The sequence below is a fragment of the Macaca thibetana genome, chromosome 2, assembly GCF_024542745.1.
Source record: "Macaca thibetana thibetana isolate TM-01 chromosome 2, ASM2454274v1, whole genome shotgun sequence".
In the NCBI taxonomy this organism is placed as follows: domain Eukaryota; kingdom Metazoa; phylum Chordata; class Mammalia; order Primates; family Cercopithecidae; genus Macaca; species Macaca thibetana.
In genome coordinates, this window is record NC_065579.1 from 1379671 (window position 1) to 1400998 (window position 21328).

General features: G+C 45.6%; 1 protein-coding gene across 5 annotated transcripts in view; it reads right to left on the reverse strand.

Annotated features, from left to right (window-relative positions):
- The window catches only part of PCYT1A (phosphate cytidylyltransferase 1A, choline), a 44752-nt gene extending 23640 nt beyond the window's left edge, over positions 1 to 21112 (reverse strand). The window contains exons 1-2 of one of the 5 annotated variants that reach the window (XM_050779192.1): positions 20923 to 21112; positions 4521 to 4647 (exon numbers count right to left, since the gene is read on the reverse strand). In XM_050779192.1, the coding sequence (XP_050635149.1) occupies positions 4521 to 4637 (117 nt within the window). In that variant the 5' untranslated portion in view covers positions 4638 to 4647; positions 20923 to 21112. Of the gene's footprint in view, positions 1 to 4520; positions 4648 to 11133; positions 14143 to 20628; positions 20788 to 20922 lie in introns of those variants that run through there. The other 4 variants (XM_050779193.1, XM_050779195.1, XM_050779196.1 and 1 more) reach the window with 4 other exon arrangements.
- Positions 21113 to 21328: the final 216 nt, after the last annotated feature.

The following is a 21328-nucleotide window of genomic DNA, read 5'->3' on the forward strand; positions in this document are numbered from 1 at the left end:
GCAGGCGGACAGCTTGAGCCCAGGAGTTTAAGACCTGCCTAGGCAACACAGCAGGTCTCCAACCCTTCTTTTTTTTTTTTTTTTTTTTTTTTTTTTTTTTGACGAAGTCTTACTCTGTTGCCCAGGCTGGAGTGCTGTGGCACAATCTAAGCTTACTGCAAACTCCACCTCCCAGGTTCAAGCTATTCTCCTGCCTCAGCCTCCTGAGTGGCTGGGATTACAGGCACCCACCACTGCGCCCAGCTAATTTTTGTATTTTTAGTAGGGACAAGGTTTTGTCATGTTGGCCAGGCTGATCTCGAACCCCTGACCTCAGGTAATCCACGCAACTCAGCCTCCCGAAGTGCTGGGATTACAGGCGTGAGCCACCGTTCCTGGCCTGCGAGTTCCCATTAAAAAAAAAGAAAAACAGTGAGCTCTAGGCTATAGAATTCTACTCTATCCTCACATCTCATAAAAGGAAGGTCTTGTTTATCTTTACACCTCTACCACCTACTGCCATACCAGCACATTGTAAATATGCAATAAAGGCTGGGACCAGTGGCTCACGCCTGTAATCCCAGCACTTTGGGAAGTCGAGGCGGGCAGATCACGAGGTCAGGAGATTGAGACCATCTTAGCTAACATGGTGAAACCCTGTGTCTACTAAAAAATACAAAAAATTAGCCGGGCATGGTGGTGGACGCCTGTACTACCAGCTACTCGGGAGGCTAAGGCAGGAGGAGAATGGCGTGAACCCAGGAGACGGAGCTTGCAGTGAGCCGAGATCACACTGCTGCACTCCAGCCTGGGTGACAGAGCCAAGACTCCGTCTCAAAAAATAAATAAATAAAAATGCAATAAAATCTTGCTTACTCAACCCAAATGTCAACTGGAGAATGAATAACTAAAAAGTAGCATGTGATATATGATGGAATGTTATTTGCCAATAAAAAAAAAATTGAAGTACTGGCCAGACGTGGTGGCTCACACCTGTAATCTCAACACTTTGGGAGGCTGAGGTGGGCGGATCACCTGAGGTCAGAAGTTTGAAACCAGCCTGAGCAACATGGTAAAACCTCATCTCTACTAAAAATACAAAAATTAGCCAGGAGTGGTGGCGCCTGCATAGTCCCAGTTACTCGGGAGGCTAAGGCAGGAGAATCATTTGAACCTGGGAAGCTGTGATCATGCCACTGCACTCCAGCCTGGGCAACAAAACGAGACTCTGTCTCAAAAAAATTAAGTACTTATAGATGTTGCAATATGAATGAATCTTCAAAACATGTTCAGTGGAAGCCAGCCCCAAAAGACCACATACTGTATGATGTCATTTGTATGTAATGCCCAGAACAGGCAAATCCACAGAATCAAAAGGCAGATTAGTGGTCTCCAGAGGCTGGAGAGACTGGGGGGAAACGGGGAGAGACTGGGGGGAAACGGGGAGAGACTGGGGGGAAACGGGGAGAGACTGGGGGGAAACGGGGAGAGACTGGGGGGAAACGGGGAGAGACTGGGGGGAAACGGGGAGAGACTGGGGGGAAACGGGGAGTGACTGCTCCTGAGTAGACGCCTTCTCTCTGGGGTGATAAAAATATCCCAGGCCAGGCCTGGTGCCTCACGCCTGCAATCCCACACTTTGGCAGGCTGAGGCAGGATAATCACTTGATCCAGGAGACTGAGAGCAGCCTGGGTAACGCTGTGAGACCCCATGCCTACAAAAGCAAATTTAAAAATTAGCCAGGCATGGTGACGTGCACCTATATTCCCAGCTACTTGGGTGGCTGAGGTGAGAGGACTGTTTGAGCCCGGAAAGTTGAGGCTGCAGTGAACTATGATCACATCACTGCCCTCTAGCCTGGGTAACAGACCAAGGCCCTGTCTCAAAAAAATAAAGGAAAAAATTCTAAAACTGGTCATGGTGATGGCTGCACAACTCTGTGACTAAACTAAAAACCACTGAATTGTATACTGTAAATGATATGTCAGTTATAACTCAATAAAGCCGTTAAAAAAAAGAAAACAGTCTTGTTTTTGTTACAGTGTTCAAAGGAGAGTCACAGCTAGAAAGTACAGGCGCACAGTGAGATGACAGGCACGTTTACTAGCAGACACCCCTCCTCACCAACGTTGGTCCAGGCTGTTGGGTGGCTCCTTGACCATTCGCCTGTGCTAAATAGCCTGTGTGTTTCAGGGAGGAATGTGGAACAGGTAGCAAGTCACTGAACTGATTTCACATGAATAGATGAAGCAAAGGAATTTAAAGCATTGACTCCCCAGAAGAATTAAAAAAAAAAAAAAAAAAAAAAAAAGACTCCCCAGACTTTAAAGACCAAGAAATTTAAGTTTTCTCAGAGCTCATTCCACTGAAAAGACTGACTTCCTTTGCTCTATTCCTAGCTACAGTGATTGGCTGATTAGCTGACAGTATCACCTATTTGGTTATAACTTGTTCCTGCTCCAAGTGATGCTGCTGAATTGGTACCACCATTTCTTCAATCTGAATTCTCTAAGAAATATTCAGAAACTAACAATGCCCTGTTTCGCTGATTGCTGAGTCATTTTCTGAGCTTATTTACTATAGTATGCAGAATAACGCCCCCTACAGATGGCCACACCCATCCCTGGAGCCTGTGACTGTTCTACCACACATGGCAAACGAGACTGTGCAGGCCAGGCACGGTGGCTCACGCCTGGTAATCCTAGCACTGTGGGAGGCCGAGGTAGGAAGACTGCTTGAGCTCAGGAGTCCAAGACCAGCCTGGGTAACATAGCAAGACCCTTACTCTAAAAATAAAAATAAAAATAGTAAGCCAGGCATGGTGGTGGGCACCTGCAATCCCAGCCACTTGGGAGGCTGAGGCAGGGAAATCACTTGAACCCAAGAGGCAGAGGTTGCAGTGAACTGAGATCGCGCCACTGCACTCCAGCCTGGGCGACAGAGCGAGACTCTGTCTCAAAAATACAAATAAAAATAAAAATAGTAAAGAAGCTTTGCAGATATGATTAAATAAAGGATTTGAAGGACAGGAAGATTATTCCAGTTTATCTGGGTACACCTAATGTAATCACAAGAGTCCCTGTAAGTGAAAAGGGAGTAGGACATTCAGAATCTGCAGGAGATATGGCAGAAGCAATGGTCAGAGTGATGTAAGCACTGGCTGGTGCCAAGCGCTAAGCAATATGGGGACCCTCTAGAAGCTGGAAAAGGCAAGAAGACGGACTTTCCCCTGGACCCTCCAGCTCTGCCAACACCCTGATTTTAGTCCTCTGAGACCCATTTCAGATTTCTGATATTCAGAAATGTAAGATAATTTATTTGTATATTTGTATTATGGTAATTTGTTACAAATGCAACAGGAAACAAATATATATACTTGCCCTTATGATCAATATCAGCCCTGCAGGCACTTGTTTATTTGTGGGGTATTATTTGCTTTTATTGCTCAAGACAGAGCATTCACTTGGAGTAACTATTAATTGTTTCAGAATAGATTTTTCCCTTTGGGCTGGGAAGCTCTAGAACTAACCAGTGGAAACTGAGTTTGATCAATGGCTAATGGTCAATATAGGTAAAGAAACATACAATTCTGTCACTGGGATTTTGAAACACAGATTTCATACTAATATTAACAACAGTAGCTTCAACTGTGTATGTGTTCTCTGACATGTTTTTATTATGGAAAGTTTTAGAAGGGTAGCAAGCTGAGACAGGGTAGGCAGTGTGGAATGGGGTCTTTCATTTAAGGTTTGGCAATAATTAGGAAATACAGAGATACATTTCCAGAGATAAAGGAGCATAAGGTAGGCATAAATGGAAAAAGGTTCTCATTCAAGATACAACTAGTAATAGAATGGAGGAATGATATAGAGAGAAAAAACAGTAGAAAAAACGCACTAGACACGAGATGATGTAAAGATCAAAACACTGCCTAGAGCCCCAATTTTTCTATTTTATTAGTTTTATTTATTTATTTATTTACTTATTTTTTATTTTTATTTTTATTTTTGAGACAGGGTCTGTCTCTGTTGCCCAGGCTGAAATGCAATGGCACGATCTTGGCTCACTGCATCCTCCGCCTCCCGAGTTCAAGCAATTCTCCTGCCTCATCCTCCCCAGTAGCTGGGATTACAGGCATGTGCCATCACGCCCGGCTAATTCTGTATTTTTAGTAGAGACAGGGTTTCACCATGTTGGTCAGGCTGGTCTTGAACTCCTGACCTCGGGTGATCCGCCCACCTCAGCCTCCCAAAGTGCAGGGATTACAGGTATGAGTCACCGCACCTGGCCATATTTCAATAGTTTTAGCCTAATACACACGCAACTTCCATATTTTCCTAACATTTCTTTTTCTAAATCCAGGTAAAGCTCCTACAACTGAGCTGTGAGTCATAATCTAGTAAAAAGGCAGAAGATTTCCAGTGACTGTGAAATACACTTACTATTCCTTCTTTTCATTATTTCAGAAGACGTGTAACACTGATATCATCAACGCTGTATCGGTTTCTACCCTCCCCCTGCCGGGTTCATCTCCACTTACCACTGCACAGCGCTGCACTTTGAAAGGAACCCCATCTTCCTCTGTTGCCCCATTGGGTCCAGGCGCCTCTTTCCTCCTCTTCCTTGCATTGACCTTGGCTGAACACTGTGCATCCATCTTCTTTTAACTGGTCATAGAAAGTGAAAACAAAAATTTTCTCATTGGGGTGGGAAAAGAGTTTGTCACCAGTATTTCCGAAATGTTCACAAGGATACACTCAGCAAAATATCAGTTCTATAGCATGTACTTCACTAAGATGAGCCAATGGCATCTGGCAAAAACAACGAAGCTTCACAAAACACAGGCTCTAGTAGGAATACTGAAATGCCTCTCTGTGGAACAATGGCCACAATGAATTGCCTGAAGTTGGAAGTCATTCCCCCTCACAGTGCAGCCTACATACTAACGGCTAATTTTAAATCCTGATTGCATGCAAAAGATTGGAATAATTTGTCTGAGAAAGATAGTTACATAGACTCTCCCACTACCCTCCATATCATCGATACGACAGGTATAAGGCAATGTGAAGGCATGACAGGTGCAGGTAGAGAAAAGAACCTTTTGTAAAGGGATGGCTCTCAACAAGTCCTGGATTAACAAAACATGGATTTCTTAACTCTATTTGTTTTTTTTTAAGACAGGGTCTCACTCTGTTGTCCAGGCTGGGGTGCAGTGGTATGATCTTGGTTCACTGCAGCTTCAACCTTGTTAGCTCAAGTGACCCTCTTGCCTCAGCCTCCCAAGCAGCCAGGACTCCGGCACATGCCACCACACATAGCTTTTTTTTTTTTTTTTTAAGAGACAGGCCTCGCTATGTTGCCCAGGCTGGTCTCGAAATCCTGGCCTCAAGGGATCCTCCTGTCTCAAACTCACAAAGACTTGGGATTACAGGCATGAACCACAGCACGAGTTGATGTCTTAACTCTAAATGCTCTACAGATTTCAGTGACCACTTCACCAGGGTTAGTTCTATGAAAGTTGTAGAGTAGCATAACGGTTTTTATTTCCTTTTTCATTACTTTTATTTTTTTAAGGGATGGGGTCTTGCTAGGTTGTCCAGGCTGGAGTGCAGTGGCTGCTCACAGTCACAATCAGAGCACACTGTAGCCACAAACTCCTGAGCTCAAGCAATACTTCCACCTGAACCTCCAGAATAGCTAGGGCCAGCATAACGTCTTTTTAAAATGTCCTTCTCCTCCTTTTTCTAAAAAAAAAAAAAAAAAAAGTCTCACTCTGTCACCCTGGCTAAGTACAATGGCACGATCTCGGCTCACTACAACCTCCGCCTCCTGGTTTCAAGCAATTCTCCTGCCTCAGCCTCCTGAGTAGCTGGGATTATAGGCGCCCACCCCCACGCCCAGCTAATTTTTTGTATTTTTAGTAGAGACGGGGTTTCACTATGTTGGCCATGATGGTCTTGAACACCTGACCTCGTGATCCACCTGCCTCGGCCTCCGAAAGCGCTGGGATTACAGGCATGAGCCACTGCACCCAGCCAATTTTTGTATTTTTAGTAGAGACAGGGTTTTGTCATGTTGGCCAGGCTGGTCTTGAACTCCTGACCTTAGGTGATCCACCCACCTCGACCTCCCAAAGTGCCGGAATTACAGGTGTAAACCACTGCACCTGGCCCTTCCCCTTCTTTTCTCAGTACTCATTTCCCTTTCCTCTTTCAGGGTCTTAACACCTCAATAGTTTCCAGCTATTAAAACTCCCTCAGGGATTCTCCTTCCCCCAAAGGTAAACTTATTTATTATTGGCTCATTTAGCAGACAGTTCCTAGCAACTAGCTATTACAGCAAAGTTCTGAATATTCTATATTTCATGTTTATGTCACAGAATACTTGGGGTGTCGCTTCGCCAGCCAGAAACCTCCGTGGCCAGTGGCGCCTTTGCCTGAGTTTTGCTCAGGCCCGCTGGGCCCATTCCGTCCACTCAGCCTGGCAGGCTATGCTCAGCTCGTGTCACCAGCACAGATTCCACGCGCGCCAAGGGCAAGCCAGGCACGGAGCGGCAAGCGGTGCACAGGCGAGTGAGCACAGGCTCCGGCCACTGCGCACAGCCAGGCACACCAGCTGCCAGGGGGTGGGCAGCTCCAGGCGCCAGCTCCCTGAGAGGCTGCAGCTGAACCAGGCATACCACAAGCAGCTTCCAATGCAGGCACTGGGGAACATGGTGGTGCCCAGAAGCTTGGAGATGCCAGGAACCACAGAGCTCCAAAGAGGGGGTCACAGCCCAGCCTCAGGGAGCTCCTAGGTCTGGGCTTCCCAAAGGGCTGCAGCTCTTCTCTTCTCTCTCTCCTCTCGTCTCTTTCTCTTGCTCACAACGTGGCAAGTGGTGGGTGGGGGGAGCTGGGGACATGTTTCAGCTCTGTTTGTTACAGCTCTTTCAGTCCTGCCATTTGGTGGATCCCGAGTTCTAGTCCCATGTCCAGTAAGAATGAGGTACATGGACAACTGGAGGATAAGCAAGGTGAAGAGGTGCTTTGTTGAGCAACACAATAGTTCTCAGGAGACCCCAAGTGGGTAGCTCCTTTCCACAGCAGGTCGTCCCAGCATCTGTGCAGTCCTCAGCGGAGAGGGGACCAAAGTGGATAGCTCCTATCTGAAGGCAGGTCATCCTTTTGTCTCTGCAGCCCTCAGTGGAGAGGAGAGCTGGAGTGGGAAGCTCCTATCAGCAGTCAGCCATCCTGTCAAGTCTGGCTGAGTCCAGGGTTTTCATGGGCTTCAGAGGGGAGGAAGTACATGCTGATTGGCCCATTGGGAAGCCATGGGCAGCCTGGAAAAAGCACCATAAGTTCTCACTCCAGTCCACAGAACTGGCAGCCTGAGCCCCAGGCTTCAGGCCATCTCTGGCTTGAAGGTGGGGATTCACCAGAGACCCGCCCATTTCCGCCTAGGAGCCTCTCTGCCTCCTGCTGCTATCAAGGCACCCTGGCTATTCGTGCCAAGGGGCGCCTGCAGGCCTGCATGAAGCTGCCCTCAGCTCCGCCTTGGCCTCCCCTCCTGTGCTCCTGGACACCCAAAATGTGGAGGGGGCCAAGGCAGCAGGGGGCTGGCGTGTCAGCGCTGCCCCTAGCACATGCACACCCAGCCAGGTCATGACAGTGCCCAGGCTTGGCTTCAACTTTGCTCCAAAATCAGAGCGGGCACCAAAATCAGAGCGGGCACCAGAATCAGAGAGGGCACCAGGATCAGAGTGGGCACCAGAATCAGAGCGGGCACCAGAATCAGAGCGGGCACCAGGATCAGAGTGGGCACCAGAATCAGAGCGGGCACCAGGATCAGAGCGGGCACCAGGATCAGAGCGGGTACCAGGAGCAAGGAGAGGCCAGGCAGTGGGAGCAGGCACTTCAAGCTTGCAGGGGCAGGGGAGGTTCCTGGGCCCCCAAAAGCACAGGGATGCCCAGGTATGTAGCCACGGCTGCTCCTGCCCCGCCAACCTGGAAGCGGGCAGGGCTTCCACCTATTCCTGGCTCCCACTGGCTCCATGGAGTGTGCAGTGCAGACCATGCCTCCCCGACTGCAGCTGGCATCATGGCAGTAGCCCATCCAGACAGGCCACCGCTGCCATCATTTAGACGTTGGCTTTTTAGCTCCCTGCAGGGATAGTTGCATTTTTCTTGAGTAATAAAATTTGAACAAATGAATTACTTTCTTGATACTGATGAAATTTTAGGAATCAGCCAGAAATTGGGGGTAGGGGAACCTCTATGATCAACTGTCATCTCTGCACAAGATATGGTTCAGAGAAGAATCTTCAAAACAGGTAGAAAACAAATGCCAGAGAGAATGAGGACGGTCTACTCTGCCCTATTGCCTCTCATAAGCCTGACTGAGATGTTCATCTAAACAACTGCAATTATGCCTTACTTTCTTTCCTCCGGCTAAATTCCAAGTGGCAATATGACAAGATCTACAAGAAACCTGGCCTGATTCTTAGAGACTGAAGGTGACACCCCATGAGTCATGGCTAAGTGTTAGGCCAACATCAAAAAATGTCAGAGTCCAAAGTGAAAGATGAGCACCACCTAGAAATGTCCTTTCCTCACAAATGCAAATTACAATGGAGGAAGGGTACTATACACTGGACTCTAAGTTCTTCCAGTGACGATGGTCAGAGCTTGCCTTCGCTATTGTTATTAACGATTCTTTCATAATATTCAGAGGTCAGTACTCTCATCTCTGTGGTCTGAGTGAACTACTCAAAATGCCTAATCCATCCAATTAATGACAGTTTTCTAATTTGCACATCTAATTTGCACAGTACTCTTCTGTAAGTATCTGCTCAATTCTTCTAAGTGTAGAGACACAAAATCCACTATGAGAAATATAATCAGCAATTTGGCGTCAGGCTGAAGTCAATAATATCAGGCAGTCAAAAATATGAGTACTCAAGTCCGAGATGGGCGGATCACGAGGTCAGGAGATCGAGACCATCCTGGCTAACATGGTGAAACCCCGTCTCTACTAAAAAAAATACAAAAAACTAGCCGGGCAAGGTGGCGGGCGCCTGTAGTCCCAGCTACTCAGGAGGCTGAGGCAGGAGAATGGCGTGAACCCGGGAGACAGAGTTTGCAGTGAGCTGAGATCTGGCCACTGCAATCCAGCCTGGGCGACAGAGCAAGACTCTGTCTCAAAAAAAAAAAAAAAAAAAAAAAAATGAGTACTCACTGTTTTACAAAGTACTGTATCATAATTTTTAAGTACAAACTTAACCTGGAGGACATTATGCTAAGTGAAATAAGCCAGACAAGAAAGACAAATACCACAAATGATCTCACTTATTTGTGGAATCGAAGAGTGGAACTCACAGAAGTACAGAGTAGAATGGTGGTTATGAGAGACGGACAGAAGAGGGTGGAGAGTGAAAAGGGAGATGTTGAGTACAAAAATTCAGTTTTGAAAGGAGAAATAGGATGGGCACGGTGGCTCACGCCTGTAATGCCAGCACTTTGGGAGGCTGAGGCGGGTGGATCACGAGGTCAAGAGATCGAGACTATCCTGGCCAACATGGTGAAACCTGTCTCTACTAAAAGTACAAAAAATTAGCTGGGCGTGGTGGCGCGTACCTGTAATCCCAGCTACTCAGGAGGCTGAGGCAGTAAAATCGCTTGAACCCAGGAGACAGAAGTTGCAGTGAGCCAAGATCACGCCACTGCACTCCAGCCTGGCAACAGAGCGAGACTCCATCACAACAACAACAACAATAACAACAACAACAACAAATAGGGGAGAAATAAGCTGCAGTGATCTATTGCACAGAACGGTGACAATAATAAATAATAATGCGGCTGGGCGTGGTGGCATAAACAATTATTATTCATCAATTTAAAAAATTAAAGGCCAGGCGCAATGGCTCACGCCTGTAATCCCAGCATTTTGGGAGGCCGAGGTGGCGGATCACCTCAGTTCAGGAGTTCGAGACCAGCCTGTGCAACATGGTGAAACCCCATCTCTATAAAAATACAAAAATTAGCCAGACTTGGTGGTGCATTCCTGTAATCCCAGCTACTTGGGAGGCTGAGGTGGGAGGATTGCTTGAACCCAGGAGGCAGAGGTTGCAGTCAGCCAAGATCGCACCACTGCACTCCAGCCTGGGCAACAGAGCAAGACTCCATCTCAAAAAATGAAAAAAAAAAAATTAAGTACAAACTATTTTCTCAAAGAGGCTTCAATTAAGGCATGGAAAACACACAGAGCTCTACCTCAAAAATGTTTATGATATTGGTATCCGAGAAGATGTTAAAAAAATGTTTATGATATAAAAATGCTCTTCAGGATTCTAAAACCATGGGGTGAAAGTTTGCTGAGGAACAGGATATTTGCAGTTTGCAAAGTATCTCCCCATAGATTACTTATTAATTACAAAGGAGGGGCTGGGCACAGTGGCTCCCATCTGTAATCCCAGCACTTCGGGAGGCCGAGGCAGTCAGATCACTTGAGCCCAGGAGTTCAAGACCAGCCTGGGCAACACAGAACTGGTCTCTACAAAAAATGGCCCGGTGTAGTGGCACGTGCCTAGGCCCACTACTCAGGAGGCTGAGGCAGGAGGACTACTTGAGAACAGGAAGCCAAGGCTGCAGTGAGCCATGATCATGCCACTACACTCCGCCTGGACAATAAAGCGAGACCCTTTCTCAAAAAAAAAAAAAAAAAGGCCATGTGCAGTAGTTCACACCTGTAATCCCGGCACTTTGAGAGGTCAAGGAAGGCGGATTACCTGAGGCCTGGAGTTCAAGACCAGCCTGGCCAACATGGTGAAACCCCATCTCTACTAAAAATATAAAAATTAGCCAGGCGTGGTGGCAGGCACCTGCAATCCCAGCTACTTGGGAGGCTGAGGCAGGAGACTTAAACCCAGGAGGCGGAGGTTGCAGTGAGCCGAGATTGCACCATTGCACTCCAGCCTGGGCGACAAGAGTGAGACTCCGTTTCAAAAAATAAAAAGTATTTTTCTTTACCATCTTACACTATTATGTGTTTATACTATTCCTTATCTACTTACATACAGTTCTTATATTTTCTAAAGATGACTTTTTGGTTTTACATTGTATTTTACACTATTCTTTAAATCGAAGTCTTTAGATTCTTTGGATTTAAAATAAACATACCCACTGCTTTTTGGGTTTTAGTGTAAGACACTTCTTTACCTTACACACTTCTCAGGAGATGGAAAACATCTGGGTCACAGATATTCCATAATGATAACCCTAAAAGAATTTAGAAATTATGAAAAGATTAATTCTCATGACTTTTGTCTAGAACTACTGCTGTTTAAACTTTTACTCTGGGCTGGGTGTGGTGGCTCATGCCTGTAATCCCAGCACTTTGGGAGGCCAAGGTGGGTGGATCACATGAGGTCAGGAGTTCAAAACCAGCCTGGCCAACACGGTGAAACCCCATCTCTACTAAAAATACAAAAATTAGCTGGGCGTGGTGGCGGGCACCTGTAATCCCAGCTACTTGGGAGGCTAAGGCTGGAGAATCACTTGATCCCGGGAGGTGGAGGTTGCAGTGAGCCTAAATCGTATGCCACTGCACTCCAGCCTGGGAGACAGAGCAAGACTTTGTCTCAAAATAATAACAACAATAATAAACTTTTACTCTGTAGGTCTCATGAGTTTTCTTTCATTTTTCACCGGCCTTCCTAGGCCATCCCAATGTTCTCTCATATCTACTAACTTATAACCGCAGCACCAAAGCATACAGAATAATAATTGACGTTTAAAATCATGGAACAAGTTACCCCCAGTCTCCCTCATGTTCCAAAAGATGCTTGCCTGGACACATCACCTTTGCTACTGAGAAAGTATAGAGAAAAGGTATGTGGGAGGATGAGGGCGCACTGAAGACAGTAAATACCTCCTAACATCGTGTTGGCTTCTTAATTTGTTACACTGGAACTTAGGTGTACCTAAAGCCACACCACCGTTACAACACTGATAACTGCCCAATAACCATTTTGAACACCTCCAACAATGAGGAACAATATTTTTTGGACTCTCAGTTTATGGTAAGTGTGCCTCTGTAATCAACCAATACCTTTCAAGTAAGGTACAGTGATGGTTCTGGAAAAGGAGGTGGCTTTAAATATCCACATTCAAAGGGGGAAAAATACATGCACACACACAGGCTGCCTTACTATCCCTGTTTGTCCAGCGGGCAATGGGACTGGGAAATGATCGCCCTCCTCAGAGCCAATACAGTAGGAGGTGAACACGGGGCAGTGCATTACCTAATGCCCTGCAGACAGACCCTTAGGAATGAGACAGAAAGAAAAGTATTTGGAGATAGAATAGAGAACCTCCGTCAAGAGCCCTACTAGGATGGGCCAGCACTTCCTGTTTGTTTAGTGGTTCATCCTTCAGAACATTTTCTTTGTCAAAAAGGCTGTAACAGTCTGGTACAGTGGCTCGTATATAATCCCAGCCTATAATCCCAGCACTTTGGGAGACCCAGGCAAATGCATTGCTTGAGCCCAGAAGTTCAAGACCAGCCTGGCCAACATAGCAAAACCCCATCTCTACTAAAAAGACAAAAAATTAGCCAGGAGTGGTGGCGTGTGCTTGTAAACCCAGCTACTTGGGAGGCTGTGGTGGGAGAATCGCTTGAACCCCGGAGGCAGAGGTTGCAGTGAGCCAAGATCATGCCACTGTATTCCAGCCTGGGTGACAGAGCAAGACCTCATCTCAAAAAAAAAAAAAAAAAAAGAAAAAGAAAAAGAAAAAAAAAAGCTAGGCCAGGTGTGGTGGCTCACGCTTGTAATCCCAACACTCTGGGAGGCCGAGGTGAGAGGATCACCTGAGGTCAGGAGTTCAAGACCAGCCTGGCCAACATGGTGAAGTCTGGTCTCTACTAAAACTACAAAAATTAGCCGAGCATGGTGGCAGGTGCCTGTAATCCCAGCTACTCAGGAGGCTGAGGGAGGGGAATCGTTTGAACCCAGGAGGCAGAGGCTGCAGTGAGCCAAGATCACGCCATTGCACTCCGGCCTGGATGACAAGAGTGAAACTCGACCTCAAAAAAAAGCAAAAAAAAAAAGGGCTGACAGCCAGAATACAGCATTTGTAAGGCCCGATCTTTCCAACACTGCTGCCTATTCACTCCCTAGATAAGTCACCTTATCTTCACCACTGAAATTTGAGTACAGATTCTAAATACGGACACAAAAACCCACCCCCAACACCTGCCTGCTAAGTATATTAGTGTCTCCAAAGTGCCCTCAAAACACAGAATGCAGTATCTGTGCCTGTGATTTTTACTCCGACTCACAAAAATCTGGCTCGGTTTCTGCTGACTCACCTACCAGCACACACTGCTTGCCTTGTTCCTCCATGTTCCAATAGATGCCTGCTTGGGTACATCAACTTTGCTAGACAAGTGGAAAATGTGTTTGTGGAGGGGTGGGGTAGCACTGAGGAGATACTAAGGATACACCTAGTCGTATTTTTCCAATGTGAATGTCCTGAAGGAGACAGAATCTAGGTGCTGGCATGTCTATGCTTGAGTCTCAAAGATGAAAGGCTCCTACAAGCAGTTTGAGGGACTCCTATCCAATCCTTTCCACTCAACTTCCTTATTGCAAACAGACCTACCAAGCGAAAGAGGAGATGGACTTTGCTTCCTGAACTACGTAACAATCTAAATATAGCAGAGTCCTCTCTTATCCACAGGGGAAATGTTTCAAGATGCCAGCGGATGCCTGAACCCCTGGAGAGTATGGAACCCTATATGGACAGTTGTCCCTTGGAATCTGCAGGGCATTGGTTCCAGGATCTTCTGCAGATGCCAAAATCCAGAGATGCTCAAAAGTCCCTTATATATATAAAACGGTGTCAAATGTGCATATAATCTACACCTCCTATATACTTTCAATCTTCTCTAGATTACTAACAACACTTAATACAAAGTAAATACTATGTAACCAGCTATTATACTATATTGGGTTTTTATCTGCATTTTTTTAAATTGTTGTATTGGTTTTTTTATTGTTTTTTTCCTGAATATTTTCGATCCAAGTTTGGTTGAATCTGCAGGTGTGGAGCCCATGGCCACAGAGGGCTGACTCTGCTTTGTTTTCTTCCTATATACACAGAGCTATGATAAAGTTTTATTTATAAATTAAGCACAGTAAGAGATTAACAACAATAACTAATAATAAAACAAACAATATACTCTAATAAATGTTATGTGAATGTGGCTGTTCTCTCTCTCTCTCTCAAAATATCTTACTATATCATACACAACTATTTTCTGACCGTGGCTGACTGGGGGTAACTGAAACCACAGAAAGTAAAGCTGCCACTAAGGGAGAGCTCTTTTAGTAGCAAGTTGCAATTACATATGCTATTCCACATTTCAAAAATCTAACTCAAACTTGACCGATTACTACAAGGAACTATTTGCAAAAAGATGAGACATAATTTTTCTTTTACATTCTATTCCTGCCTTCCCCATCTCTAGGCCTACATTATCCTCCCCACTAAAACCCAGTGCTCAGTATTTTTCTACCAGCACACCAATGCCCAGTTCCAAAGCCGAGTTCGCAAGCATACTTTCCATTTGGGATGTTGACCTGCTTATGCCATGGTGGCACTTAATAAGCTGGTGCTCTAAGAGGCACGCTCTGGAAACTCAAGGGTTAAAGTGCAGCTAATATTCCTGGCATTCATTAGTCATATCATCTTGCTGCACACTCAGGTCTTTCTGGAGATAACAGTGTAAGGACATTGCCCCTGCGTAAAGGCCTTTGAAGCTTGAGGGAGTATATGGCTAACCGAAAGTAGGGAAAAGAACCAGAAAATCTCCTAGATCAGCGGTCAGCAAACTATAGCTAGCAGGTCAAAGATGGCCCACTACCTGTTTTTGTAATGAAAATCTGATTGGAACACAGACAGCCATGCTCACTCACTGTTACATTTATTGTCCATGGCTGCTTTTGTGCTACAACAGCAGAGCTGAGTAGTCACAGATACTGTGTGACCTGCAAAGCCTAAAATATTTACAATCTGGCCCGTTACTGAAAAAGTTGCTACCTCTCATCCTAGATGAAATCAGGACCAGCTTTATTAATAATTTGGTGGCAAATTCTACCTAAATTTACCCAATCTAAAGTGAAAAACGGTGTTAGAAATAGAATTATTTCGAGTGCAGTGGTGCAATCATGGCTCACTGCAGCCTCGAACTGCTGGGTGTAAGTGATCCTCCTACCTCACCCTCCCAAGTGGCTAGGACTACAGGCCCATGCCACCACACCCAGCTAATTTTTTATAGAGATGCGGGTCTCACTTTGTTGCCCAGGTTGGTCTCAAACTCCTGGCCTCAAGCAATCCTTCCACCTCAGCCTCCCAAAGTGCGGGGATTACAGGTATGAACTATCACACCAGGCTGAGAATTTATAAAAGTAAAAGTGAATTTCAAAACATGAGCTTCTCAGACAGATTAGTTCTAAACTAAAGCTCAATGTGACTTGTCATGAGCCCTATAAACTATCACATTTAAGACCTTAGCTTTGAACTGGATCTCTTCCCTCTAATTTCGTCAGAGAAACCCTTATTCAACAAACACTGAGCAGCACTTACTCTGAGCCAGACCCTGGGTTAGCCACTGGCACACATAATAAAGCTTATACTTCCTCAGCCTGGACACGCAGTAGGATATTTCAGGAAAGAAAAACCATGAGGGACACATGGAATAGTTCTTACAGCTGAACAATTTTACTCTGCCACTATTCTACCAGAATATTTGGTGAGTAAACTCTTGTGTTTAGAATGTGATCTTCCTAGAGTGGGTTGTAAACTCATATCTCTAAGGCAGGGTCTATAACAGAATTCAGGAAGTCTGCGAATTCGGATGAAAAAGACCATATCTCTATTATCACTGTAGTTATGAACATAAGCTACAGCAGTAATAGAAGACTTATTAGACAAATGGATTTGTTACCAGTAGAAATCATGGATATTTTCATATCATATTATACTTGTTATATTTTGATAACTATATATCAACATAATTCAATATAACTGGTTTTCTTTATAGTTCTATGTATTTTATTTTTGCATATGAAAACATATTCCAAAAAGGAACTCTAAACGCTTTCACCACACTGCCAAAGGAGTCCATAACACAAAAAAGATTAAGATTCCTGTTCTGCAGTCAAAAAATAAAGAAACATAATCACATTTAGTGTAATTCTCTGTATATAAAAAAACTACCTGTTTTTTTATTAAGGGTTATACGCTCATTGTCTATAGAGCAGGAACCACATGTCATTATTTTTTGGCAGCCTTCACCTTAAAACTGGTTTGCAAGTAGTTGTGAATGTGACATAACCGCCTAGCAGATTCATGGCTCCCCTGGCTCACTGGCAGTCATCCTAGTCCAAACACAGAAAGTCTCAAACTAACATAACTTTCAACTTGTGGTACAAGAGAATTCCCAAAAGAAGGCAAGGGGCAAGGCACGGTGGCTCACGCCTGTAATGCCGACACTTTGGGAAGCCAAGGTGGGTGGATTACTTAGGTCTGGAGTTTGAGACCGGCCTGGCCAACATGGTGAAATCCCGTCTCTACTAAAATACAAAAATTAGCCGGGCGTGGTGGCGGGCGCCTGTAATCCCAGCTGAGGCAGGAGGTCGCTTGAACCCAGGAGGCAGAGTTTGCAGTGAGCTAAGATTGCACCACTGCATTCTAGCCTGGCCAACAAGGCAAGACTTGGTCTCAAAAAAAAAAATAAATAAATAAATAAATGGAAAGAAAGGAGGGAAACGACACACACAGAAAGCCTGCTATTAATATATATCTATTAACCTGGTTTACGAATGGTAAAACATAGGTAATTCAATTATTTACATTAATGAATAAGGTAGGTAAACAAACCTAAAAGAATGCCAAATATGAGACTCATTTCTTTTTATCTTCTGAGGTGGCACTTCGGCACATGCTGCAAATGTAAAAAGGTACATTCCCGGAATTTACTGGCTAAATTGTAGAAAGGAATTAGGATTCACATTCTGCCACAAATAATCCATAAAGCAATTAACAAATCACATATGAAACACATGTCCAAGTACTCATTTGACAGGAATACTGTGAAAAGAGACGTTTAGGACGAAAAGCAGAAAGGTTTATGCCTAGGAAAGAGTTTCAAGGACGGAGGGAAAAGGAGATGCCAGAAGTGGCCAAGCAGATGAGCAGGAGGGTTGACAAGGCCTAGAGTCCTGACCCCTCCCTCTCCCAAGCCACCCCTTTTTCTCATGTGCTTGATGTGTGACAATGTCAAAGATGTACAAGCAGCCAGCCACAATCTTGAGCAAAAAAGGGACTCTCACGGTCCTGTGATAACTGGCAAGTACTCTGACTTCAGGGTTTCTCTAACTGGAAAAAAAAAATCCAAGAAAAAAATGACTTTTAGAAAAATGTATTCTTTCCAATCTATTTCAAGGTGACACAAACTTTGATGTGAAGGAGACCTACTTCTGCTTGACTTAGACAGGAAAATTTCTATTGGCAGAAAAGTCAGAAGGTCTGCTTCAGATCAGAGTTACGTAAATACTTAGAAAAGCGTGATGCTTGAGTAAGAACTCTACTGTTATTAACAGATATTTTGCTATTATCCATGATTAATAACAATGGAAAATTATGCTTGCTTTTTATTTGAGCATTTCAAAAACTAACTCTATCAGCACTTTCAACATCTCCCGGAGAGGTTATTCGGATCCCTAGGGAAATCCTGTCTAACCTAAAGGCTAGGCAGCTCTGAATTATAAATGGAGTCAGATGGTTTACAAACTCTATGAAATTATATATAAAATTTGGTAAGTTCACATATATTTCAGATTATTGAAGGGCTGTTTAATCATAAGAACAGTTACCTCTGGCCATGGTTAGAAAATCTAAAACAAGAGAAAGCAATAATGCTTTCCATACATAGTCACAGGGCGAGTCAATGTTAATCTCAGAGAAAGTAACCAGGGACTGCTAAATCCAGGGCTCTATCTAACTAGATCATTCTTCCTGAGGGATCACATATTCAAAAAGCAGGTCCCCAAGGAAAATAAAACCCCACTGCTTATGGGGGAAGAATCACAGACTGAGGGGGAATGAAGCTCATTCTTTATCAACAAGGCCATCATGCTAGTTTTCAAAGGGAATTTGCAAAGCAAATCTTTTGTCCTACAAAAAGATTCATTTCATTCCGCAAAGAAAAGAGATCCCAGAGGGAGTACTGCAGAATCCCAAGCCTCTTCTATAGCCTGTTACCTTGAAGCATATATGCTGTTCTAGAAGAAATCCTTGGGTAGTTCCTTTTAGTTAAGTAGAATGTAAGTCAAGTAAACATCTAATGTGCTAGAAAAAGGTGTAACTAGCCAACTTTTTTAGCCAAGAAAAGGCTATCCCCCACCATTCTCAACTCATTGCCATTCAAGAACCTATCTGAACCCTATTCCCCTATTACAGAGTGTAGAGGCAGGAGTGGTTATCAGATTAATACAGTGTCTGATGAATTGAATGACCTCGTACTTCTCCTATTATAAAAAGCACTTGGTGGCACCGTCAGTAGCACCTTCTAAAAGGAGCTGTAAGGCCGGGCACAGTGGTCATGCCTGTAATTCCAGCACTTTGGGAGGCTGAGGCCGGTAGATCACCTAAGGTTGGAAGTTTGAGACCAGCCTGGCCAACATGGTGAAACCCTGTCTCTACTAAAAATACAAAAATTAGCCAGGTATGGTGGCAGATGCCTGTAGTCCCAGCTATTCAGGAGGCTGAGGCAGGAGAACCGCTTTGAACCAGGAGGCGGAGGTTGCAGCGAGCTCGGATCGTGCCAGCGCACTCCAGCCTGGGCAACAGAGTAAGCCTCCGTCTCAAAAATAAATAAATAAATAAATAAAATAAAAAGGGCTGTAAGAGAGAAGTAGTAACATTCACTTTAATTTCATCTACATCACTAACAGCCCTAAAGAAAGGGAATGTGTAGGAAATAAAGTCAGCAGCTAAAACTTCATTTACATTACCCATAGTGTGGCATCACTCCTAGCATGTCAGGCTTGGCCTCCAGCATACAAACCACTGAATTAGACAACCAAGTACACTGAGGTCTCTCCCATGTGGCATTCCACTCACCATCACTGACATCGCGGGTATCATCATTTTGTCCACCTTTCTTTCTCATCATGTCATCATTTGTTTACTGCTATTACTGCACCAAATCCCATTCTCAATATCTTCTTACTAGCAAGTTTCTGTACTTGCCAAATCACTAAATATCAAGATAAATAGGCTCTGGAGTTCATATCTTCCTTCCTACTTCCATTTTATTGTTGGCAGAATATTTTCTGTCCCTATCTTGAGTTTCCTTCCCAACCCTTGTTCCTACGCTCAAAGCTTCCAGTTCCCCATTAGCAGTTCCTCATACTACAAACCCCTAAATCCTCACTGCCTCTATAAATATCACTGTCCTGTTTTTTGTTTGTTTGTTTGTTTTTTGGTTTTTTTTGAGACAGAGTCTCCCTCTTCACCCAGGCTGGAGTGCAGTGGTGTAATCTCAGCTCGCTGCAACCACCGCCTCCTAGGTTCAAGCAATCCTCCCACCTCAGCCTCCCGAGTAGCTGGGATGCCAGGCATGAGCCACCACACCCACCCAGTGTCCCTATTTCAATATAATTTCTGGTTCTCCCAACTGAGATCCCGAGTTTCAGCTCTCAGAGCTAGTCACCTCAATTACATTCAGGAAGCCTCCTCCAGTTAGGCCAATCTAATACAGCCTGTTCCCAATTGCATCTTTGTACTTCCAGACAGTTTCCTAGTCAGAGAATCATTACATTTTAGAACCAAAAGAAAACTCAGAAATAATCTGGTCCAATGTTTTTCAAACTTTTAAAGTACATTTTGCTTCTTACCCTTTGAGATGTACAAAATCTATTTTACATCATAATCTCATACACACATAACTCAAATCACATGAAACAATACTTACCCTTGCTATGTAAACACACTGAAAGTTTCTATTCTATTCAACTTTTTAAAAGAAAAGTACACGTTCAGGCCAGGCACAGTGGCTCACGCCTGTAATCCCAGCACTTTGGGAGGCCGAGGCAGGTGGATCACCTGAGGTCAAGAGTTCGAGACCAGCCTGGCCAACCTGGAGACACCCCGTCTCTACTAAAAATACAAAAATTAGCCGGGCGTGGTAGTGGACGCCTGTAATCCCACCTACTAGGGAGGCTGAGGCAGGAGAATCGCTTGAACCAGGGAGGCGGAGGTTGCGGTGAGCCCCAGATTGCGCCACTGCACTCCAGCCTGGGCGACAAGAGCAAAACTGTCTCAAAAAAAGAAAAAAGAAAAAGAGTTCCATGCACTGAATTGGTTTCCCAGCTCAGTACTGGGAAGAAACCCGTAGTCTGGGAGACATTGAACTAGTCCAAACTTCCCACTCAGTGATGAAGAAACTGTAACTCAGCGGTGAGGTCTGTCCATGAAAATTCACCTCAGGCCTGTCTGTCAATTCCAGACCAGTGTCCTTCCCACCAACGACCTTCTCTGCCCAGTCACAGCCCATCGCGGCCCGTGCCCACACACAACCCTACGGTGGCATCGCCCACCACTGACCCCACCCTCTTCTCCAAGTCACTGCTCTGAGTCGCAGTCCCCTCGCGGCCGCGGCTCGCGTGGCGGTCAGGGTCCCCCACGGCCACCGCCCATCGATCCCGGCCCCTCGGCCATCGTCCCCTGCAGTCACCGCCTCATACTTCCTCGGTCCAAGCGCCGTCGCAGCCCCGGCCTCGCGCTCTCGCGGTCGCGCGTTTCGCATTCCCTCCCCCGGGTCACAGTGCCCCGCTGTCACCGGCCCTCGGTCACAGTGGCCTCGCAGCCCCCGGTCCCACTCGCCTCGCTGTCACTCACCGCTCTTCCTCGGTCACGGTCGCCCCGCGGTCCCAGCCCCACAGAGTGTCCTCTCGGAGACGCACGGAGAGGTGCACACCCGCGGCTCACGCTCCCCGAGCCCGCTCCGCTCGGATTCCTGCCCGGCGCCGCGTCACGGACTAGGGAAGTTGAGGAGGTTGCGGGGAGACGCCCGGGAAAGGCAGCAGATGGAAGAGCCGGCCGGAAGTCCCGCCTACTTCCCCCACCCGTCAATCCGACCACGACTTCTTGAAAACCGCGACTCCTGACACCGTAGTTCCGCCTCCTCAGAGGCCCCGGGGACGAAGTGACCGGTCAGAAATCCCAGAGACCGGAGACGGAATGGCCCGGGTCAGTCTCCGCCCGGAACCGGAGAATGCAGCGAACACGCCTCCTTGAAGAGGGA